Source organism: Chlamydotis macqueenii, chromosome 3 (genome assembly GCF_036417535.1).
Source record: "Chlamydotis macqueenii isolate bChlMac1 chromosome 3, bChlMac1.mat, whole genome shotgun sequence".
Classification (NCBI taxonomy): Eukaryota; Metazoa; Chordata; class Aves; order Otidiformes; family Otididae; genus Chlamydotis; species Chlamydotis macqueenii.
In genome coordinates, this window is record NC_141558.1 from 100,169,675 (window position 1) to 100,188,922 (window position 19,248).

Genomic DNA, 19,248 nt, shown 5'->3' on the forward strand with positions numbered 1-19,248 from the left:
ATTTCAGTGTAGGCAGCAGAAAATTAGTCTCCTGTAGCATGGTCTCCACCGTGTTCACCAGATTCTTGATATCAGGGCTTCTTCTCCCCATCTGCATCACTACAGATTACACATGCTGGCTTTGCTGCCTGCTAACCTCCTAAGAAGCTGCTGCTGTCCATCTTGGGAGCTTTAAACACCAGCATTTATTGGTGGCAACAGCACGACCATGACCAACTGTGTTTTTAAGTTCCATTTAAAGCAAATTACCTTCTGGGGGGCTGAGCCATGCCTTGACCTCACAAAACAGGTCTCTGCCTTGCTTCCAAAGTGACGATCAACAATTCAGTATGAGAAAGCGTACTTCTGTGATGAGATCCCGGTTGGGTTGGTTTCCAGAGAGCAAGACGAGGAGTGCCAATGCTGTGCCCGTGCCTGACAAGGAAACACCCGGCAAAGCGGGGAAGGGATAGAGTTAGAAGCCCCATATTTTTGTGAGGGACACGTTACACCTGCGAGCGCTCGCTGCCCCGCATCCTCCCATCATTGTCACTTGCGGGCAGCTGCAGCACGACGGCGGGCTCGGGTCCTGTCTCCGCAGCATCCCCGCAGCTTGCTCCCGGCCGGGACGGGCGCTCCCCGCCCCGGTGCTGGGTGCTGCCTACTCAGCCCGCCGCCTCTCCCGGGGAAGGGAGGGACGGAAGACGCGCTCCCCGTCCTCCCTCACCGCCGGGGCGGGGGACGAGGCGAGCGCTGCCCCCGGGGCAGGGGCGGGCAGGAGCCGCCCCCGGGGGGGGTGGGGGGGAGCGGCGGGGCACTGGCTCCTCTCCGCCCGTATCCACCCCGAGAGGTGGCCCCTGCGCTGCCCGCAGCCCTCTTCCCTTCCCTCCCCCTCTACCCTCCCCCGTCCCCACCTCTCCTCCAAAACCGCAGGAGCTGCTGCGGTCGCGCTTCACTCGCTCCGGTGCCGGGCGCGGAGCGGGGCGGGCGGCCTTGGCCGTAGGCACGGCTCGGGGCGGGAGCAGCCCCGCCGCCTCCCCGCCGCCCCACTGCCATGGCCGGGGTCGCGGCTCAGCGTTAACGATGCTGCTAGGCGCCCCGCGGGCGGGCGGCTGGGATCGCGGCCGGGTGGGCGAAAGGCTGCAGGCGGCCCTGGCTGGCCTGCAGGAGCTCCAGGTGCTGCGGGAGAAGCAGCGGGAGCTGGTGCGGGCCGCCCTGGCCATGCCGCAGCGGCCGTCGGCTGGCGGAGAAGAGCAGCCCCTGTCCGCCCGCGGCAAGGAGCAACGGCTGGAGGCCACCCTCACCGCACTGAAGGAGCAGCTGGTAAGGGACGGGACAGGGCACCCCGCTATCCCCGGGGACCGGGGGGTGGGGGTCCTGTGGTGCGAGGGCGGGCGGGCGGCGGGGAGCAGGCGGGGCCCGGGGGATGCGGTCGCTGGGGCGCCCCAGCTGCAGCCGTTATAACGGTCGCGCGTTTTCCTCAGGCGGGGCTCACCTGCGGGTGTCTGCATGGGCCCGAAACGCGTTGAGAGCGGGCCCTGTGCCCCGAGCAGCTCGGAGGAGAAGTTGTTATCCGGCGTTGCTTATTCATGGGAGCCGCGGAGTAGGAGATGATTAACTCCAGTAATACCTGTGCCGAGGCTTGGGAGCGCTGGGCTCGCCGTTGCAGCGGCCGTTGGAGTGGGAGATCAAAAGACACGCCAGGGCTGAGCGCTCAGGGCTTCGATGTACACCCGTGTGCGTGTACACCCTCGTGTGCCTGGCACGGTGGTCTGCCGGTGGGAGTCAATCCCCCGGGAAAGGGGTTCGTGGGCAGAGAGCACTTTGTTCTTGCCACGGGTTGCATGATCAAAAGAGAAGGCTAACTGAATGCCAGGCCTTGTGCTTGAGGTCTCACGCCAGCCGTGAGAAGAAGAAAAAAAAAAAAATTCGACTGAAACGAGTTTTGTAGGTGAGACAACAATCAAAGGGTAAAGGGCTTTAATCCCTAGTATGGGCAATTACACACTTCAGTAAACTCAGACTTAATTCAGAGCCCTTTCCCTCCCTGTACCGCTGCAAGGCCTGGCCGTCCGTTATCAATCAGGTGTGAAAACAGCGCGGTTATTCGCTCTGCATAGGCAGCTTTATCAGACAGCATCTCAGAATAAAATTGGCTTTAACCTTCAAGGGAACCTAGCCACTGCACGTGGAAACACAACAGCAGGCATATCTTGATTAAAGTAAAAAAAAAAAAAAAGCAGGATAAGCGGGCTGCCAACCACTTGATTACCTGTCATTTATAATTTTAACTAATGGCTCTACTTTATTTTCTTTTTCTTTTTTTTTTTTTTTTAACTAAATGAAAGAATTGAAGGCATTTATTGCCTGTCAGGGGCCACTGGGTTAACAGAAATACCCCATGACCTCTGACCATAGTGACTGTTCTTTTTTAATGTCAGCTGTTGTGCTTTAATGATTCATTTGTTTATGTATTTCTCAAATAAAATATGAAAATAGAAGCTTAGCTTCTCAGGACCTTACTGGCACCTTGCAAGGCTTTCCAGTGATGTGAAAGAAGCCTAGCCATTAAAACTGAAGAAAAAAAAATGGCCTTTAATTGCTGCCCTTAGAAATACAGGAGTCAGGAGGGTGATAGTAACTCAGCACACTGCAGGAGAGGGACGGATTTCACCAGTAGGTGCCAGTGCAATTATGGGAAACTTGTCTTCTGGGGGTGCCTGGGAGGGAAGTGTTGATAAAGTTTGAGAGGGATGACTCGGAACTACATAAATCCAGAGGCAGGTTCTTCAGCAAAAATGCAGTTGTGCAAATGCTTGAAGTACTGATACAAAGCTCTTCCAATTGACCCATGGCTGCTTTTCAGACTGCTGTACCTGGTACCTTTATGGGTTTTTTTTCCCCTGCAAGTTGCAGGCATGTATTTCAGGAGAGGTGCATACCTGAAAGCTGCTTAATAGCAAAGTAAACCCAGTTGAAAGCAGGCTTTTCACAGTCCTATTAGAAGTAGCCCACAGATCTAGGAACTCAGCGACCACCGTCTGAAAACTGTTTCTCAGTGACTCGTGAGTAGTGTATCACACTCAAAACCCTCGAAAATTCTGTTCATGATTGCAGGAAATTAAGTTAAAACGAAAAACAACAGAAAATGCAAAGCACAGCATTGCTCAAGGAGTGTTATGTCTTCATCATTGTTTTTATTGGCCCATGGACGATAGAGTATGTGATCGTTCCTCTATAAGCTTTCAGATTGAGAAACTCATTAACAATGTGAATGTAGCTCTGCCTTGCAGTCTATCTTGATCCAAGTTTCAAGTAGGGCTGTAGCCCTGGGCTTTAGCATGGTTGTTTAATTCATAAAAAGTTTGGTCCTTGCAACCTAAACTGGGGAAGCTATGTCAGCTACAGCTGGCTCAAGGCATCTCAGCAATGGAAACGAGGCAGATAAGAGCCAAGGTAGGCTTGTCCTGTGATGGTAAGATGACAAACAGAAGAGCAGAAGCAGTACCCTTAAGGAGTCAAGTGCCATTAGTAGGGATGGGTGGAGCAAAGCCATCAAATACTGTAGGGACTGCATGTGGATGCTACTGCAGCATCCTAATCTTCTAGCAGCTGCAAGTTACTGCGATCCACGCGGGATCAACTCTCTGTAGTGGAGGAGAAGCAGAGTTAAGTAATGCCATCTACTGTCAGTGATCGCAAAGGTGCTAAACTAGTCTCTTGGCCAAACTGTATCATGGTGACCTAGAGGAAAAAGAAGAGATACAAATTCAGACTAATACAAAGACAGACAGTCACTGTGATACTTTCACTGTCAAAGCAGATGGATATCTAAGGCTGCAGCATCCAGTAGTTTCTCGGCTGTTTCCTCAGAGAACGTATTTATAAAAATTGGTTGGTTTAATTTGAGTCTGATGATTTTGTTTTGCAAGCTTTCAGGTGGCTTATGATGTTATAAAAATGCGAGAAGGGACACATTATACTGCAGAAAAAAGAAAACCCACTTCATACCCTGCATTTTGCACAGATTTTTTCCCCTTTAGATAGTTTTAAATAGAAGAAAACATATTTTAAAATAAGGATTTTATATTTTTTTAAATATTAAACTAACTCGAAGTTTTTGCCAACTGAGAAAAAGAAGTCCTTCCAGAAGGAATTCAGCTCACTGTAGAATAAGGATCTGGGACAGGTGAGATTCATTTTCCTCTGAAACTGGCTGCTTTGCACCATCAGTTACAAAAAGACCCAAGGGTGAATGGATTTTGGATGTGCAAAACTAGATTAGATTAATGCTATCTTTTGTCCATTCCAAAATACAGTTGGATTGATAAAATTATCGGGTGGTAATCTACAACCAATAAATGTCACCTCTCGCCTTTAACTCAAGTGAAGAGATTTGTAGTTGAGAAGAGTCATCAAGTATGACCAGTGGGTTTTGATGCCTTGATTTAGGGTGCCAATTTCTGTTGACTTAAAGGACTTTGCTTTTCAGAGAGTGTTCTTCCTTCTGAAAAATGAATGATATGACAATATCCCAGATTTGTCTCCCAAAAACTGTAGGCTATTGATTGAACAAGTTGATTTGGAAAGTCTGGTCCTGCATTGTGCAGTGTACAGAAGTCTTCACAGCTGCATTGCCCAAAGCAAACAGATGGTTTCACCTGCAAGGTTTTATCTCATGTAAAATTCATGTTGTGAATTGAGAAAGAGTGTGTTTAAAGTTTATTGTTCTGGGTGCTGCTTGGCATGGTTATTAGAGCAATAACAACCGGAAAAGTGATCGTTATCCAAATGGTTTGAGGACTGTTTCTCTTCTTGGAGGGCAGAAGGAGTTAACTGAAAAATCAAAGCTACGAAGTCTGCCAGAAAGATGAAAACCCAATAGTGTGAGACACCATAAAAGGGTTAAAAATGATGATGTAAATCATATATGTTGGTTAAAATGCTGTGAAAGCGCAGACAGAACCTGGAGGTATAATAAATAATCTGTGAATACCTGAGAGCCTTGTGGCCTCTCTGTCATTAATCAGAAACCACAGACTGAGGGATTGGCTGGCAAAACATTAATCATTAAGCAATTAATTCCAGCCGTGAAAACAAAACTTTGTGATTTCCTGAGTAGATGGGACTGAAGGAGGCATGGCATGTTTTTGCTTTTTCACCACAAAGGAAATAAAGAAGTACTGAGGAGGTAATACATTCATCATTCAAACGGGATAGAAAATCTCCTTTATTATCCAATCCTTCCCTTCCTTTTCGTTTATGTTAAACAGGAAGAGGGAAAATCACCATGGGTTTTCTTAGGAAGCAGTAATGAACCTCTTGAGCTTAAACCTTTCTAGAAGTGTGACACTAACAAAAAAAGGGCTTTATTTCTTATGTCTTTTATGTTCCTCCAGTTCTCTATAAAAACATGCTAGAAATTCCTTTTTATTCTTCTCAGCAGCATCACCAGGCGTAAAAGTTGCCTTGTGAGACTCAAGATATCTGTCTTTTTTCTGTATTTCTTAAATGTCCGTTTCTAATCATTTAGTGGTCTTAGTTTTCATTGCTTTTAGGATTTATAACTATGGAGAAACCTAAAAATGCAAATATTAAAAGCTAAATAATTGTAACACAAGGAAAGTGGAGTCAAAAATGTGTACATACCGATTTTGATTTTCTGCATGTCATGTAATTTTGCAGATACTTTAATTAGTACAAGGGACTCTGGTTATATTTTTTCATATTTGGGGTTGGAAATGCTGCTAGAACTGTCACTTATCTTTTAAAATCTGAAACATACACATAAAGAGGAATCTTAGTCATGTTTTTCTTGCCATTACTGAATGGAAAAATGTCCCCTCAAGGGCTGTGAGCACAATTTTACAACTAACTTAAAGAGACCACCTTTCTGTACAGTTCTGTTGGATGGATGGTGAGGTGAGATATAATTAGAAGCTGCCTAAATAGCAACTAGGCCTAGATAATTTGCCAAGTGCCCTGTGAGAAGTTTGTGACAGAAGCCAACCGTGGTTCTTTGGCTGGTACTGAAGACCTGGCCATCTGCCTCACTATGCTGATGACATAAATACTCGGGGAGCAACTGCAGGAGCTGTTGCCTCAAATCAGCCTGGCCAGTGATTGCAGTAGGCAGAGGACCACGTTGCTGCCTCCTGAAGGTTTATTCACAAGCTTAGGACACCATTTATTTTAAACGGTAATTTTCACAGCAGAATTCAAATGCTGCCTTCTCCTTGCATAAAATGTGTGTAAATACCTAGCCATGAGACATACAAGGAAAACTTTCAGCTAAATAGATGTCACAATTTGTGCAGTGTACCCTTTCAACTATAAAGAGATGTCATCAAAGCCAAGGGTTTTGCAGAAGCGAGTATGCTGCCTTTACTTTGTGTGGCAGTAAGATGCCTTTACATACAGCGGCGTCCTTCCATCAGGAGGCATCTTAGAATTCATGCAGACAAGCCATAACATTTCTCTCATCTTCTACTCAGAGGCAGTGTATAGCAAAACACTGTACATATATTAATATGTTAATTAGTTAAACAATTGCCATTGTCTTTAGAGATACAGTTCCTGCCATACATGTAACAAAAACCCCGAAGGTTAAGGGAAGTATGTTCAATACAAAGAGTTTTGAGAATGTGTTCAGCTGGGCAGAAGGCAATATATACCGAGAAACAGAATGTTTCGTACTTGTCCATTATGTCAGTCTCATTGCAGAAAGCCAGTTGCAACAGTCCCTAGCTAAGCAAAACACTTCATGTGGGCAGAATCCATCCAGCACAGATGGCTTCAATTCATGCATTGCTGCTGAGATTCTAACTGTGATTATTCTTCATTTCCTCTTTCTTCCCTTGACGTGTGAATTAGTCTCGTTTGAGGAGACAGGATGTCGGCTTGAAAAGCCACCTGGATCAGCTAGACCAGCGAATAAGTGAGCTGAAATTGGACGTCAGTAAGACCTCCAGTGAATATTTGGATAGTGACAGCCGTCCCAGCTCAGGTAATGTGCACTTGGTCATTTATTCCTGGGGGTGCGGTGCTGGAAGAACCGAAGGGTGTCATCTGCTAAAAACTCTCTGTATTGTTTGGTCAGAAATAGTGCCCCATGGCTGAGGGCACTACACATGGCTGTGTAGTCATCTGGCAGAGAGCACACTCACAATTTTCCTGCAGAGTTGATTTAGCTGGAAAATACTTATTCACTCAAACACTATTTTTTTCTGGATTTTTTTTTAATGGACTTTTTAACCACAATGGAAAGAGGAGGAGACAGATTTATTAATGAATTACCTTGTCCAATGCAGAATGACCATTGGCAAAGTGGCTAGAGTACTTACTAGAAGTGAAGGAAACCAACATCCATGTCAATGCTCTGCTTGAATCCAGGAAGGGTCCTGAACCTCACTAAGGCTTTGAAGATCACTACCACTGTGATGGCAGTGCTCTGGCCAAATGAATGTTTGATCATTTGTATAAAAATTAAGCAGCTCTATTAAAAGACACTAAGAAAAACCACTCCAGCAGTTTGCTGACTAAAGCTCTCATGGACAGAAAGACATTGAGTTTCAGGTTTCTGGTCTTATTCACAGAGCACGCTGTACTGCAGACTTTTATAGCTAGGATGTCTGTTAAAACCAGTTTATTATTGAGTCTAGGACAATGGAAATACTTCTTTTTAAGCAGAATCTTGAAAAGCCTTCAGTCTTCAGTGAGACAAGGAAATAATTTTATTTTTATTTACAGCATTGAATTTGCAGCCTGGTATTTGGAGTGAGTATAAACAGTGCAAGTTTCTGTTGAGCGTTTAAGTTCAGGAGTTGTGCACCTAGGCACATACACACAATTCAAAAGGAAACAGTTTCCTTTTCTGTTGGCTTTATATAAAGAGGAATAGTAAAAATTCCTATCTTGAATTTATACAGAGCCTTTTTTTTAATACTTCCATGATTAATTGACAATGATCGCAAGACATGGAGAGGCAAGACAGCCTCCGTTCTCTGCCCTTAGACGTTCCAGCTATCATAGACTTGGCAGCTCTGATCGCATGCTAGTTTTACTGTACTTTCCCATCCAAGCTGTGCTTGTATGCACCTAGCACAAGCTACAACAGCGTGAGATGGCCCTATTTTACACCAGTTGCATAATAGTCCCCAAAGACGTTCTCCAGTGAAGAACTGGGTGTGATGGTGCTGCACTTCACCTCATCCCACCCTCAGAACGAAGCATGCATGTGCGTGCCAGGCTGGCTCAGGGCCCAAGTACGTATGCAGAAGCCCAATAAAAAGTGGTTGAATCAGAGTAATCCTCTGCTGAAGATACCCAAATAAATGATCATAAATTTAGGCCTGTGGCACATAGCAAGTGAAGACTTATTTTATTCTCTGCATTTTTCTTCTACAGAGCATGTTTAGTTACTGTAAATAAGAAATATTTTCCTATTTATTTTAACTCTACAGGCTTCTATGACCTGAGCGACGGTGGTTCTTGCTCACTCTCCAATTCTTGTACCTCTGTGTACAGTGAGTCCATCTCCTCCTCCCATACCAGTCTCTTGCCCAGCTCACAACACCCTAAAGCAAGGCTCAGTGTGTTTGACTACCGACCCAAGTCTGCAGATGAAACTACTGTGCACACCACCAGCTTCCAACAGCAGGGAACCTATGTCAGCGATGGATGTCGGATTACGGCTAGCATAGACATTTCTGGGACTCCTACCAGGTCTCGACCGAGGCCAGTTTCCACAGGTAATCAGCTGCAGAACTGGATACTTGTTCAAGAGAAAGGCAGGATCCTGACTATTACTTTTAGAACCTAATATACCAATGTGAAATCAATATATAGCACACAGAGCCAAACTGTTTACTCTCCAGCTTTCACTTGTCTACATACACAGATTTAAACAATTTAAACTTTTAAACAATAATGAATACGAGGACATATATATTTAGAAATGGAAAAATGTTTAAGTGCATGAGATAAAATTGTAATGAATGTTAAGATATTTTTAATTTACCTGCTTGTGAAATCAGAAAAATTGCAGTATTTGAAATACTTTGAATGAAGGTGCAGGGATGCATGAAAAATGTAAGGTGAATTCGAAATTAGAGGTGATGCATTTTACTGAGAAAGATTTTACAGAAATCTAAGGAGAAAGAGGCACTCCCAGACTTAGTGCTGGTTTTCTCAATCTGTTTTAAAATTAGTATAGTACTTTGCCCTGTTTATTCAAATTAGTGTGGACTCAGACAATACTCTTTTTCATAATTTATTATGTGTGGTTGGGGAAAACAAACACTAAAGGTTTATTGACTATCTAGGGACCAGTCATGAGCCTAATAGTGGATCAACCATGAATTTGCATCGTACCTTTAGAGAAAGTAGACAAGTCCATTAATATTCCAAATCTCTTGTTTACCCATCTCTGAAGTGGCATCATATCACTTCTTATTTTGGGTCCTTCCTTGACCTCAGAGCAACCTTGTGTTAGTGCAGTTCATGTGGTGACCCAGCCAGATGTGTGACAGTCCCATTATAGAAACAGGGAAGTCATACAGAACATCATTTCAAGTACCGTGTCACTCTGGAGTCATTCCCACAGCTTCTTGACCTGAGCTAGCTCATCTCTGGCTTGCTTGGGAGAGAAGCAAAGACCCACCTGTTCTGTACCTATCTGTACAGACACATCTGAAGCGATGATGGTAAATTATAGGATAAAAGCAAAGCCTTCTCCAGGCTTCTCAGAGGTTGGGATGGAGCTGAGTTTAATGATCTGTGGCTTCCATGTTCAGATTACAGACTTTGTGTTCTATCAGAAACTTTCCTCCCTTGCAACATTTTGCTAAGATGCCAGGGGCTTTACGGTTTTTTGGATTTGGAGATAGACTAGCAGTAAAAGGGACAGCTGATGTTAAATAGGGGTGCAGGAGTGAGGCTACAGACCTCCTTCAGCCCTCCTTCCTTTTTCTAGTACCACTTCCCTTCTTCCTTGGCTACACCCTTTTACTTCCTTCAGTGTGAGGAACATAAATAGTGGAGTAGTAGTGGGTGTAGTCTTGAAGAAACAATTCTCACAAAGTTGACCACATTGCAGGAAGTGAGGCGAGATGTTACTTCAGAAGAGCATCATTTGGAGAGGAGAAGGAACGTGTCTTTTCCTTCTTTTAGTTTGTTACCTGTGCTGGTACAAACCTATTGCCTTTTCTTTCAGTGGCAAGCAGAAAGCTTGCTGAGACACCACAAGCACAGCATTCTTTTGACATCTTCCTGGTTTGTTTGCATAGGGGAGCACCACTACACACTGCCAACAATTTCCTAAAGAGTTTTCATTATGAAAATAGGTTGTTTGAGAAATCATCATCCTAACCTTTGCTGTAGAAGGTTAGTAAGTGCCTTAGGTAGGACACTGCAGACAATGTCAAGTTATGAGTCTTTCAAAAGCTTACTGTCACAGGACAGAAATAGTCACCGTAAGTGAAATATGTGGTTGGATTTGATGGCTGAGTTTCCTGGTAGCGTGAAGCAGCCAGGAAATCACTTAGCTGAGGATTTGTTGGCACTGAAGTCTGCACTGTTCTACAGAGAAATCCAAGCTAACTGCAGATGGTTCCAGTACTCTTGGTACCAGAGTAAGCACAGCACCATAGTGCTCTATGAGATGACTTGTCTGAGTGAAACATTCTTGCTCCTCTCAGCGCACAGGAGATGCTCCTGAGGTGAAGGTGCAGCCATCAAGTGTAACTTACAGGAACCTTGACAGTACTCCAAAATTTAAAAGATCTGAATCGGTGGCCGTAAGTGCCATCTTTAGGAACTGAGCCTCCCATCTGCCTCAGTAGTTACCCTTGGATTTTTTTCTCTGTCAAAGTAAAGGTTCTTCAGTCCATACTTATATATCCTTAAGGTGGACTGTTAAAAAACCCACACATACAATTACGGCATTCCTGATTTTCTGACTTTTATTAAAACCTCTGAAAACTTATTTCTGGAATTAATAAGAAGTTACTTACTTGACAAAGGCATGAGGCTGGTAATGTTGTTATCAAATGAAATGAGAGATCCAGTTAGGAGGTTTCACTGGATTTGGGGTCAAGGAAAAGTAGAATCATGTCACTCTGGTCTATGGGATATGTGAGTTTTAATGGCTCTCCTGTGTGCATTGAGTGCTTCTATTTACCAATGCCTTGCTAAAGCAAAATGCAAAACAATAAATAACTACAGCTTCCAGCATTTAAGAGGTTAAGAAACGCTATAACCTAGTGTCTGCTTAAGTCCTCTTAAAGCAGCTGGTTGAGTACTATAGATCTTTCCAAGACACGTGTTACAAAAGCATTGACGGAAAAGCTGGAATTCAAATTTAACCACTTTAAAAAAAAATGCCATTAACTCTGCATGCTGGAAATTTCAGCAATTTCTGAGTTATAGTCATATATTCAGAGGAAGTCTTTATCTTATCCTGGAGGGAAAGCATTCAAAACTCTTATCTGTTGTATTGGATGATTTTACATGACATTCAGCTTCAGGCTTTCTGATTGTTGGATTTACTTTTTATGCCTGCTAAGAAATAAAAATAATCCCTTATTTTTGTTTAGTTGGTTGGGTTCCTGTTAGTCTGTGACATTCTGGAACGCTTTTATATATGCACAGATTTACTTTCATCCAAGCAGCACAGTTTAAATTTCCTGCAAAGGCAAGAGCTTTATTGGCATTAAAAGGCATTCTAATCTCTGTTACGGTTAGGTGAATAAAAGCCTTGAAGTAATTCAGTGATCTTGGAGGACTGAAACTATTTTGTTCATTCATGCTACTGATTTAATAAAAGCTAGCACATTCCTCTGAAATAGCACTTTTAGCATAAGCCAGTTTGAGTGTAATTGTGTATGATTTAATTAGATTATTTATTTTCATCCACTGTGTAGGTGACTTGGAAAGACTCATTCCAGCAGACACTAGATTTCAGAAAGAGACAGATCCCAAATCCATGTTGCCTCTGTGCCATGCCGGAGACATGCACTTGCTCAGTGTGGACCCCAAATTCCAGAACGACTTGGTCTCCAAGAATGGCATTGATGTGTATCCTTACCCAAGCCCCCTTCATGCAGTTGCTTTACAAAGTCCCCTTTTCTCCCTGGTGGGGACATCCCCAGAAGCAGACCTCCAGGCTCCTCCCTGCAAACCCATGCCTAGTGTGACAGGTCCCAGCTTGATTAGGACTAGGGCAACTGCTGAGGCCAAGCCAGGGGGCTACATCAATAAATTACTGCAGCTGACGAGATGCAAAGGGAACAATCGGGCTGATGCCAGTGAGTGGGTTTCAACAAAGAGCCAGCCAGCCACAATGCACCAGAGACTCATTATAACCCCCAGTGCTGGTGGAGTGAAAATTAACAGCAGCAGTAGCCAGCTGGAAAAACAAGCAAGTTCCCTGGAAAGTAACAAAGCTGACGGGAAGCTGGAGAGAGAGGTGCCGGAGGGGGAATGTGCCAAGCAGCAGGAGACCATGCGCTGTGTGAATGAAGAACAGCCGTCCACTCGGCCTGACACAGAGCCATCAGCTGTGAATAGTTGTTACCCTGCCAAGTCAGCAGCAAGGGGCTCTCCTCTGGCAGAAGCAACAGAGAGCAGCGTGGAGCACAGTTCATCCTATTCGCAGCTGTGCCAGGAGGACTCCAGCCCGGGCACCTGGAATGCTAAAGCCATCCCACTCAGAAAGCTGCCGCTCAAAAAATGTGGCAATGCCAAATTGGCTAACGCTGGCGGTCAGGAGCGAGTGGCACGAAGTGAGTTTGTTCATGCTCAGTTCGTCCCTGCAGAATCCCACCAAGTCCGGGTCAAGTTTGCCAGCTCCAAAACAAAGGCAGTGAAGATAAAGAGGAGGAACAGTGAAAAGGTACTGCGGCCTGGGAAGCAAGCCTTGTGCCTGGAGAAGATGAGAGGGTCCCATGGGGCTGCCAGGCTGCCTGCTGAGTGGAATCAGCCCCAAAGACCACACGGAGTGAAGAGCCTTGTGCGGAGACCTTCGTATTCTGGTGACGTGACTGGCAGGTCGTGCTCGGAGTCTAGCCTTTTCCCTGTGCCAGTCAGGCTCCCCACTGTGCCATCCAGGCCAGAGCTCTACAGAGGCTCTGCCAATGCACTGTATTCCATCGAATCAGCTTGTGCAGACACAGCCAACAAGAAGAAGCAACGCAAGTGGCAGTCCACAGTGGAGATCTCTGCCAAGGCCCACCTGACCAGCCTCTCTAGCAGCTTTGGCCTAGGAGCCCCAAGGCAGCCAGCAAGTAGAGCTGGTGTCCTGCGCACCGTCAGTATGAGGGCTCGCTCCAAGAGTCAGCGCCGCAGAGCTGATGCCAAAAGCGAGTCAGATCACTCCGAGTACTCTGCAGAGTGCCCTTCCCTCTTTCACTCGACCATCGCAGAGACCAGCGAAGGGGAGGTCAGCGATTTCACAACTAACCGTTTTGGGGACAGTGAGTCCAGTGAAAGTGATTCGGATGGCAGCAGTAACAGTAGCAGTCTTACCCTTGACTACGATGAGGGGGATGAAAATGAGCTGATTTGGCCTGAAGATTCCGTCAGACAATCGGGGAATGTCCAGGCCTCTTCCAAGCCTCTTCCTCCAGTGCCCAAAATCTGTCGTATCAAAGCTTCAAAGGCATTAAAGAAGAAGATTAGAAGATTCCAACCTACCTCTCTGAAGGTCATGACAATGGTTTAAGGCAGAGCAAGCATCTGTTTCTTACAGTGAGACCTCCTGGTGGCTCTCATTTACAAAACAAGAGAAGCCATGTGCAGAGAAAAGGACCTGCTTAAACGAACTGTGAATAACCCCTGAATCAACAGAAGAGATCTTGTTTGTTAATGCCTGGACATAAATGTCACTGTATCTAATTTCCTCTTTTGCCATTTATTCTGTAAATATGGATCTGTGTATATTGTGTGATGTGTTTTTTTACTATGCAGAAGGGTCGCCATGGTGAAAATGAAAACAACCTCTGCTATAAGATTTTACAGGCAAGCTCTTGGTGGTGTATGACCATATACTCCCACAGAATCAGTCCCAGCCACAAAGGCTTCCCAAGAAGAGGCACTCTTCCTGACTGGATATTTGGTAGGATCCCTCCATCTTGTGAGAAATTCTTTGCAGTCTGAAGTCTTCATTAACCATCCAGCTGTCACTGCTCATTTGGAAAAGCTCTCAGTGCTCTCCATAGTTTTACTTTCTTTCAGATCAACCGTCCCATACCTTTTCCCAAACATCAGGAGGATGAGTCTGTTCTTCTGTAAAAACATACTATGTTTAATCAAGAAGGCAAATGTATTTGTGAATGAGAACAAGACTTTGTTCAGTTTGTTTCCTGTTTTCAAAACTGAGAGTATAGGGTTTGGTTTTGTTTTTGTTTTTTTTTTTTCGAACCCCCTCTTTATGATGTTCCATGTTATTGTTCATTTGTTGAATGGGTGAAGGAACGTGAGGGCGCAGCGCCACAGTATGTGAATAGCTGGGACTGAGATTACAGCTTTGCCCCTGAAATTGCTAACTCAATAAATACTATTTAATGTACTTCTGAAAATTGTGCTTGTCTGACTTTGGTGTCTAAAGAAAATTATTCTCAACTCTGATGTCACATCAGGAATGCAGAGGAGCTTTCTTTGGTGAAACAGATCTGTGTTTTCATGAGCACTGTGCAGAGGGGTTCTTTTTTATTTTTTAGAGTTGCTATAGCTCAGTCAGAACCAAGGTCCTTTCACCCACTACCTCACGAAGCCTGCTTTGGCACCTGCTTCTAAATGAGTGAATTTAAAAATAGTGTTTGTATTGAGAACAGAGTAGTGTTTAACTGATTCATTTAAATTAATGCAATTTTGTCACAAGACACTCTTAATTTAAAACATATTTACATGCACATAATGTGTTTTGAATGCATGCGAGGGCACCCATGTGAAGCTTTGAATCAGTTGCTAAACTGATGAAGTGATTTTTTTTGTGTTCAGACAAGCAGTCTTAATTCTTTCCTCTGAGCACAGCAATCTGGAAGCTGAGCTGAAGTTCACCCTGTGTTTACCAAAGAGCAGGTATTATCCTTCTACCCTGTTTCAGTGCCCAATCTGAATACATTCCTGGCCTAGGAGATGTAAGCATTACCTCATTCAGGCGAGTGTACTGGGTCTGAAACAAAAGGCAAGTGCTTTGCAGAAACTGGGTAAAAGAGTGCTTGTTTACTCCAAGGATTCATTAGCAAACAGAGACACTGAAAGACTAAACTTTTAGCCAATGCCTTCTATTCTTTGGAAGGTACGTTATGTTTTTAAACCACTCTTATTTTCAATCATTTTTGGAAAATGAGGTAGAGAAAAGGAAATGTTACATAAAGTCATTTAATTAAAGTATTTAACCTAGCGCATAACACTGTCCTTACTGTAATGAGGAAAATACTACATCCTGCTCAGTGGAATATGTTTAAACATTTTTTTCATAGTCCCAAGAGTATTGGATGTAATCACTCCAGTAGGATTAATGGGAGAATTTCACAGGTCTGGTGGTGGGTTTTTTGTTCAGCATGTCTAGCAACAGAACAAACAAAATAGTGATTTATGCCTTGTTGACTTTCTGCACCACAAAAGGATTCTTTTTGCCGTTTACACAAAAGGTTTCATTTGAGAGAGTGTGTCAGAAGTTACACATGAACCTTTAATCCATGGGTTTTCTGTATTGGGGTGGGGTTTATTGGTTAGACAGGAATTTTGAGGGTGTTTTTTTTTGTGGGGGAGGAAATTGTTCCTAACTAGAAAATTGCTTTGGGTAGGAGTGTTCTGAAACCTGCTAAAAACCGCCACCCAGTAGCTCCCTGCCTTTTTATCAGAGTAAGCTCAAACAGTAAGTTTGTGGTCCCACAACTCAGTAAATCCTGCTTTAGGGCTGTTAATACTCCTTCAGAAATGTTGCCAGACACATGATGAAAGTGCTGATCCAGAATGAACTCACTGCCAATTCAAATAAAGAAAAATGATGACTTAATTTTCTACTGACAGGTTTTATGCCAGGTTAGGTATCACTCCCTCTACAGCTCACACTTTCTGCCAGGTCAGGTAACGTTTCTCCTCCCAGAGCCAGCATAAAGCCAACATAAAAGCATAAAGCTGGCACAAACATCATCTTCCTATGCCTTGGCTAATTTGACAGAAATATGATTATGTGCCCACACTTCATCCAGGGGAAACCTGTGGTGCTGGAGAATCCCAGCAATGCAGAGAACCTGCTGTTAAGTGTTGAGGTGTCACCATATGCAGTGATGCATTGATGTGACTTTCTGGGGAAGGCAGAATGGGTGGTGCCACCCATCCCTCCTTACTCCAGGACGTGGAACCTTCTCCCTAGCCCTGCCCTTTGGGAACACTGCCTTCCTCTGTGGAAACAGAAACTGCATTGGGACCAGAGCTCTGGAGGGAAGAATAGGACAGTGCAAAGCAGGGCAGGAGACTCAGGTGGCTGATAGTCCAGCTATACTGGCACCAAACGTATGATTGTAGTTCAGTACACTGTTAGAAATTAGTACATTTTGTTGGCATTTACACTGAGAATTTTGATAACAACAGGGTACGAGTGTGAGGCGGGTCGGTGCTCTGTCCATCAGAGACCATGGGCTAGCTCTGCTGACAGCACCCAGGAATACCTGCCTCCTAAGCAAACAGATCTGAAACGTATTTAAAATCTATTAATATAAATAAGTACTCCGATGCACTGTTATTTTATATTTACATACTAAATATCCTAAAAACAGCTTTCAGCTCCATATGAAGCATCGTAGTGAGAATAAGGGATGCTCAGCTTTACTTGTGGTCAAAATAGAAATCTTAACTAGTTTCCCCTTCAGGAAGGAATCCACAAAATCTTTTTGCCTTGCAGCATCTTGTACTATAAAGGCTTAAGAGAATGGAAAAAATGTCAGTCGGTGATTCAATTAGAAGTCTAGCACCAAACCTGATATACTTTAGGAGTGAGAAGTTTAGCACTTTCACTGTGACTTGATTAGCAAATGTATAGATCTGAGGGCTGTTTCAGAACAGCTCTGTGCAGGAGCTAACATCTGTCAGCATCCCTCCAAGCTGAGTGAAGCAAAATCATCCACTGCTGAAATCTCTGCACCAGATCAGCAGTTTCCTTCTGTCAAAGGCAGGCATTTACACCTCTGTGTAGGAGCAAATTGCTCCTGAGCCACAAAGGAACAGAAAAAAAAAAAGGGAAAAAAAAAAAAAAAAAAGAGTAGAAAGGGAATTAAGGAAACTCAAAAAGCAATTTACAGAACAGATCAGAATTGTAATTTTTAAAAACTTCGTTATTCCTTTTATTGCTCTAATAATTTTGGAACTGGATGATTACTAGCTGCCTTGGCCTTGACACAATCTTAGATTTTCAAGTCCGTATCTAGTACCTGAACTCTGGGATAGAATCAGAGAACTGATGTTTTGTTGAAGACACCGTCCTTCAGACCAAACCTGCGTTTGAAATTATTTCTGGTGGGGCAGGGCACTGGTCAAAAGAAAGGCAGTTATCATGTGGTAAGTCTCAAAAGTAGCTATGGATCATTCTCATGCTGGTGAACTTGAGTCCAGTGGACGTTTTAAGCTTTACTGGAATCAGTTTTTTGTTTGCTTACCCATCCTCGTCTGAAGCTCTGAAGGGGTGAGAGCTGAAGGCAAGAGGTCTTCTAGGAGCAGCTGAAAGGCAGCAGCGGCTCTTCGGGAAGCGAGCAACTGCCCACCAGACGAGGCAGGCTGAGCGTAGCACCAGTGGGCTCTGGCAGTTCCAGCCCCAGCAGCCTTTGCTAGCTTCTTTATTGCTGCTGGGACTCTAACCCAGCCCCAGTGCTGAGATTTGGATGCTGCACTTGAAATAGTCACAGGCTTTACCAGGCCAATCACTTCTGAGCTACAAGGTCAGGGAGCTCCCCAGTCCAGTCCTTCCAGGCTACCAAGTGCAAAATCCCCAGTTAGGCAAAGATTCCTCAAAGGAAGTGTGCAGCAAAAGAAGACATCTGTGACCGCTGTCTCTGACAGGGAACGGGACAACAGCATGCTGGGGAAGGACTGCCCAGTTGCTACCCTGAAGCAATAGAAGCATCTTTATTTTCAAGCTGCTTTTGAGCCCTCCTCAGCCATCCTGAGGCTGAAGGGATCACCCCAGCTATGTTCAGCAGAAGAGAGCAGTTCAGCTTTTAACTACATCAGCCCCTCTGCCCTCCGCACGGTGGCAAACCCGTTGGCTCCTGTAGAGAGCTCTAGAGCCTATTGCTTCCTAACCATGAACTCAGTCCCCCTCGCTGAACCCGCTCTCCATGAAGCTGCCCTGAGATGAGCAGCCTGAATGCCCGTATAAAGGAAAGAACATCTGTTAATCTGGAAAACAAGGAGTCCTATGTCTGAAACTCGCCTGTGAGGAATACAAACGTACAGTGACACCAATACAGCATTGAGGCAGAGTCCCTCGTATCTTATATGGATGTGAAGGAGATCTGGGATTCCACCATTAGCTGCTACTCTGTACAGACAGTTACAGGTGAAGAGCAATCAGCAGGAAAATGCTCATCTAAGGGCTATTTTTAAACCCCTCAGGTTTAAAACCATTGCGGTATGTCTAATTATACTGCAATGCAGAACATCAGCAGAATAACAGCTTAAATGAGCAGAAATCCAGCCACCATCAAGTCTATTAATTCCATATGTTATCATTATAATGAAGCCTATTGTTAGCTAATATCGATTTTTTTGATATATTGATTCTAGTGTTTTTCTTCTCTTTTCCTGGCTCAGCATTCATAACTAGGGATGCAGTGCAGCAAATTCACCCATCACTCAATTCCTGGGAAGTCATAGGAGCTACCCCACAGATTCATTTATCCCCCTCATGCTGTTCTCAAAATGTCAGCAAGTGGGATGATTGGTGTGACAGATGGAAGATAAGGAGGATTTCAGACCTTGCTTTCATTCTTGATTGAGCTGCAGGATGTGGAAGTAACTGTTTATGGGCTGGTTTGCCTGGGGAGAATCCCACTGCTGTGCCACATCTGTGTTAGTGGTGAAGCAGGGGAGATGGTTAGGGCTTTGCACAGTGATGGCATTTCGTATTTATTCTGGTTTTCAAAACACAAATTGAAAGAGTATTAGAAGTCTGGTGATCCTGTAAAGCTACAAACCAAGAGAGGAGAAAGCCCACAGATCAAATTAACCAGACACAGTTGCCCAGGCGATGTTGAACCCAAACTACAA

The 19,248-nt window shown here is 44.4% G+C and overlaps 1 protein-coding gene across 1 annotated transcript; it reads left to right on the plus strand.

Annotated features, from left to right (window-relative positions):
• Window positions 1–972: 972 nt before the first annotated feature.
• Window positions 973–14,545, plus strand: DACT2 (dishevelled binding antagonist of beta catenin 2). Its single transcript, XM_086744565.1, has 4 exons — window positions 973–1,302; window positions 6,853–6,985; window positions 8,442–8,729; window positions 11,901–14,545. Exons 1-4 carry the CDS (start codon window positions 1,063–1,065, stop codon window positions 13,697–13,699), a joined length of 2,460 nt encoding a protein of 819 aa, XP_086600691.1. The 5' UTR covers window positions 973–1,062; the 3' UTR covers window positions 13,700–14,545.
• Window positions 14,546–19,248: the final 4,703 nt, after the last annotated feature.

What these genes read in the sequence shown, in the direction of transcription:
- DACT2 (XM_086744565.1), top strand. Translation starts at nt 1,063, where the DNA reads ATGCTGCTAGGCGCCCCGCGGGCGGGCGGCTGGGATCGCGGCCGGGTG. An exon ending in TGACAGCCGTCCCAGCTCAG is followed by an intron (nt 6,986 to 8,441) that starts GTAATGTGCACT and finishes TTAACTCTACAG; the next exon opens with GCTTCTATGACCTGAGCGAC. An exon ending in ACCGAGGCCAGTTTCCACAG is followed by an intron (nt 8,730 to 11,900) that starts GTAATCAGCTGC and finishes TCCACTGTGTAG; the next exon opens with GTGACTTGGAAAGACTCATT.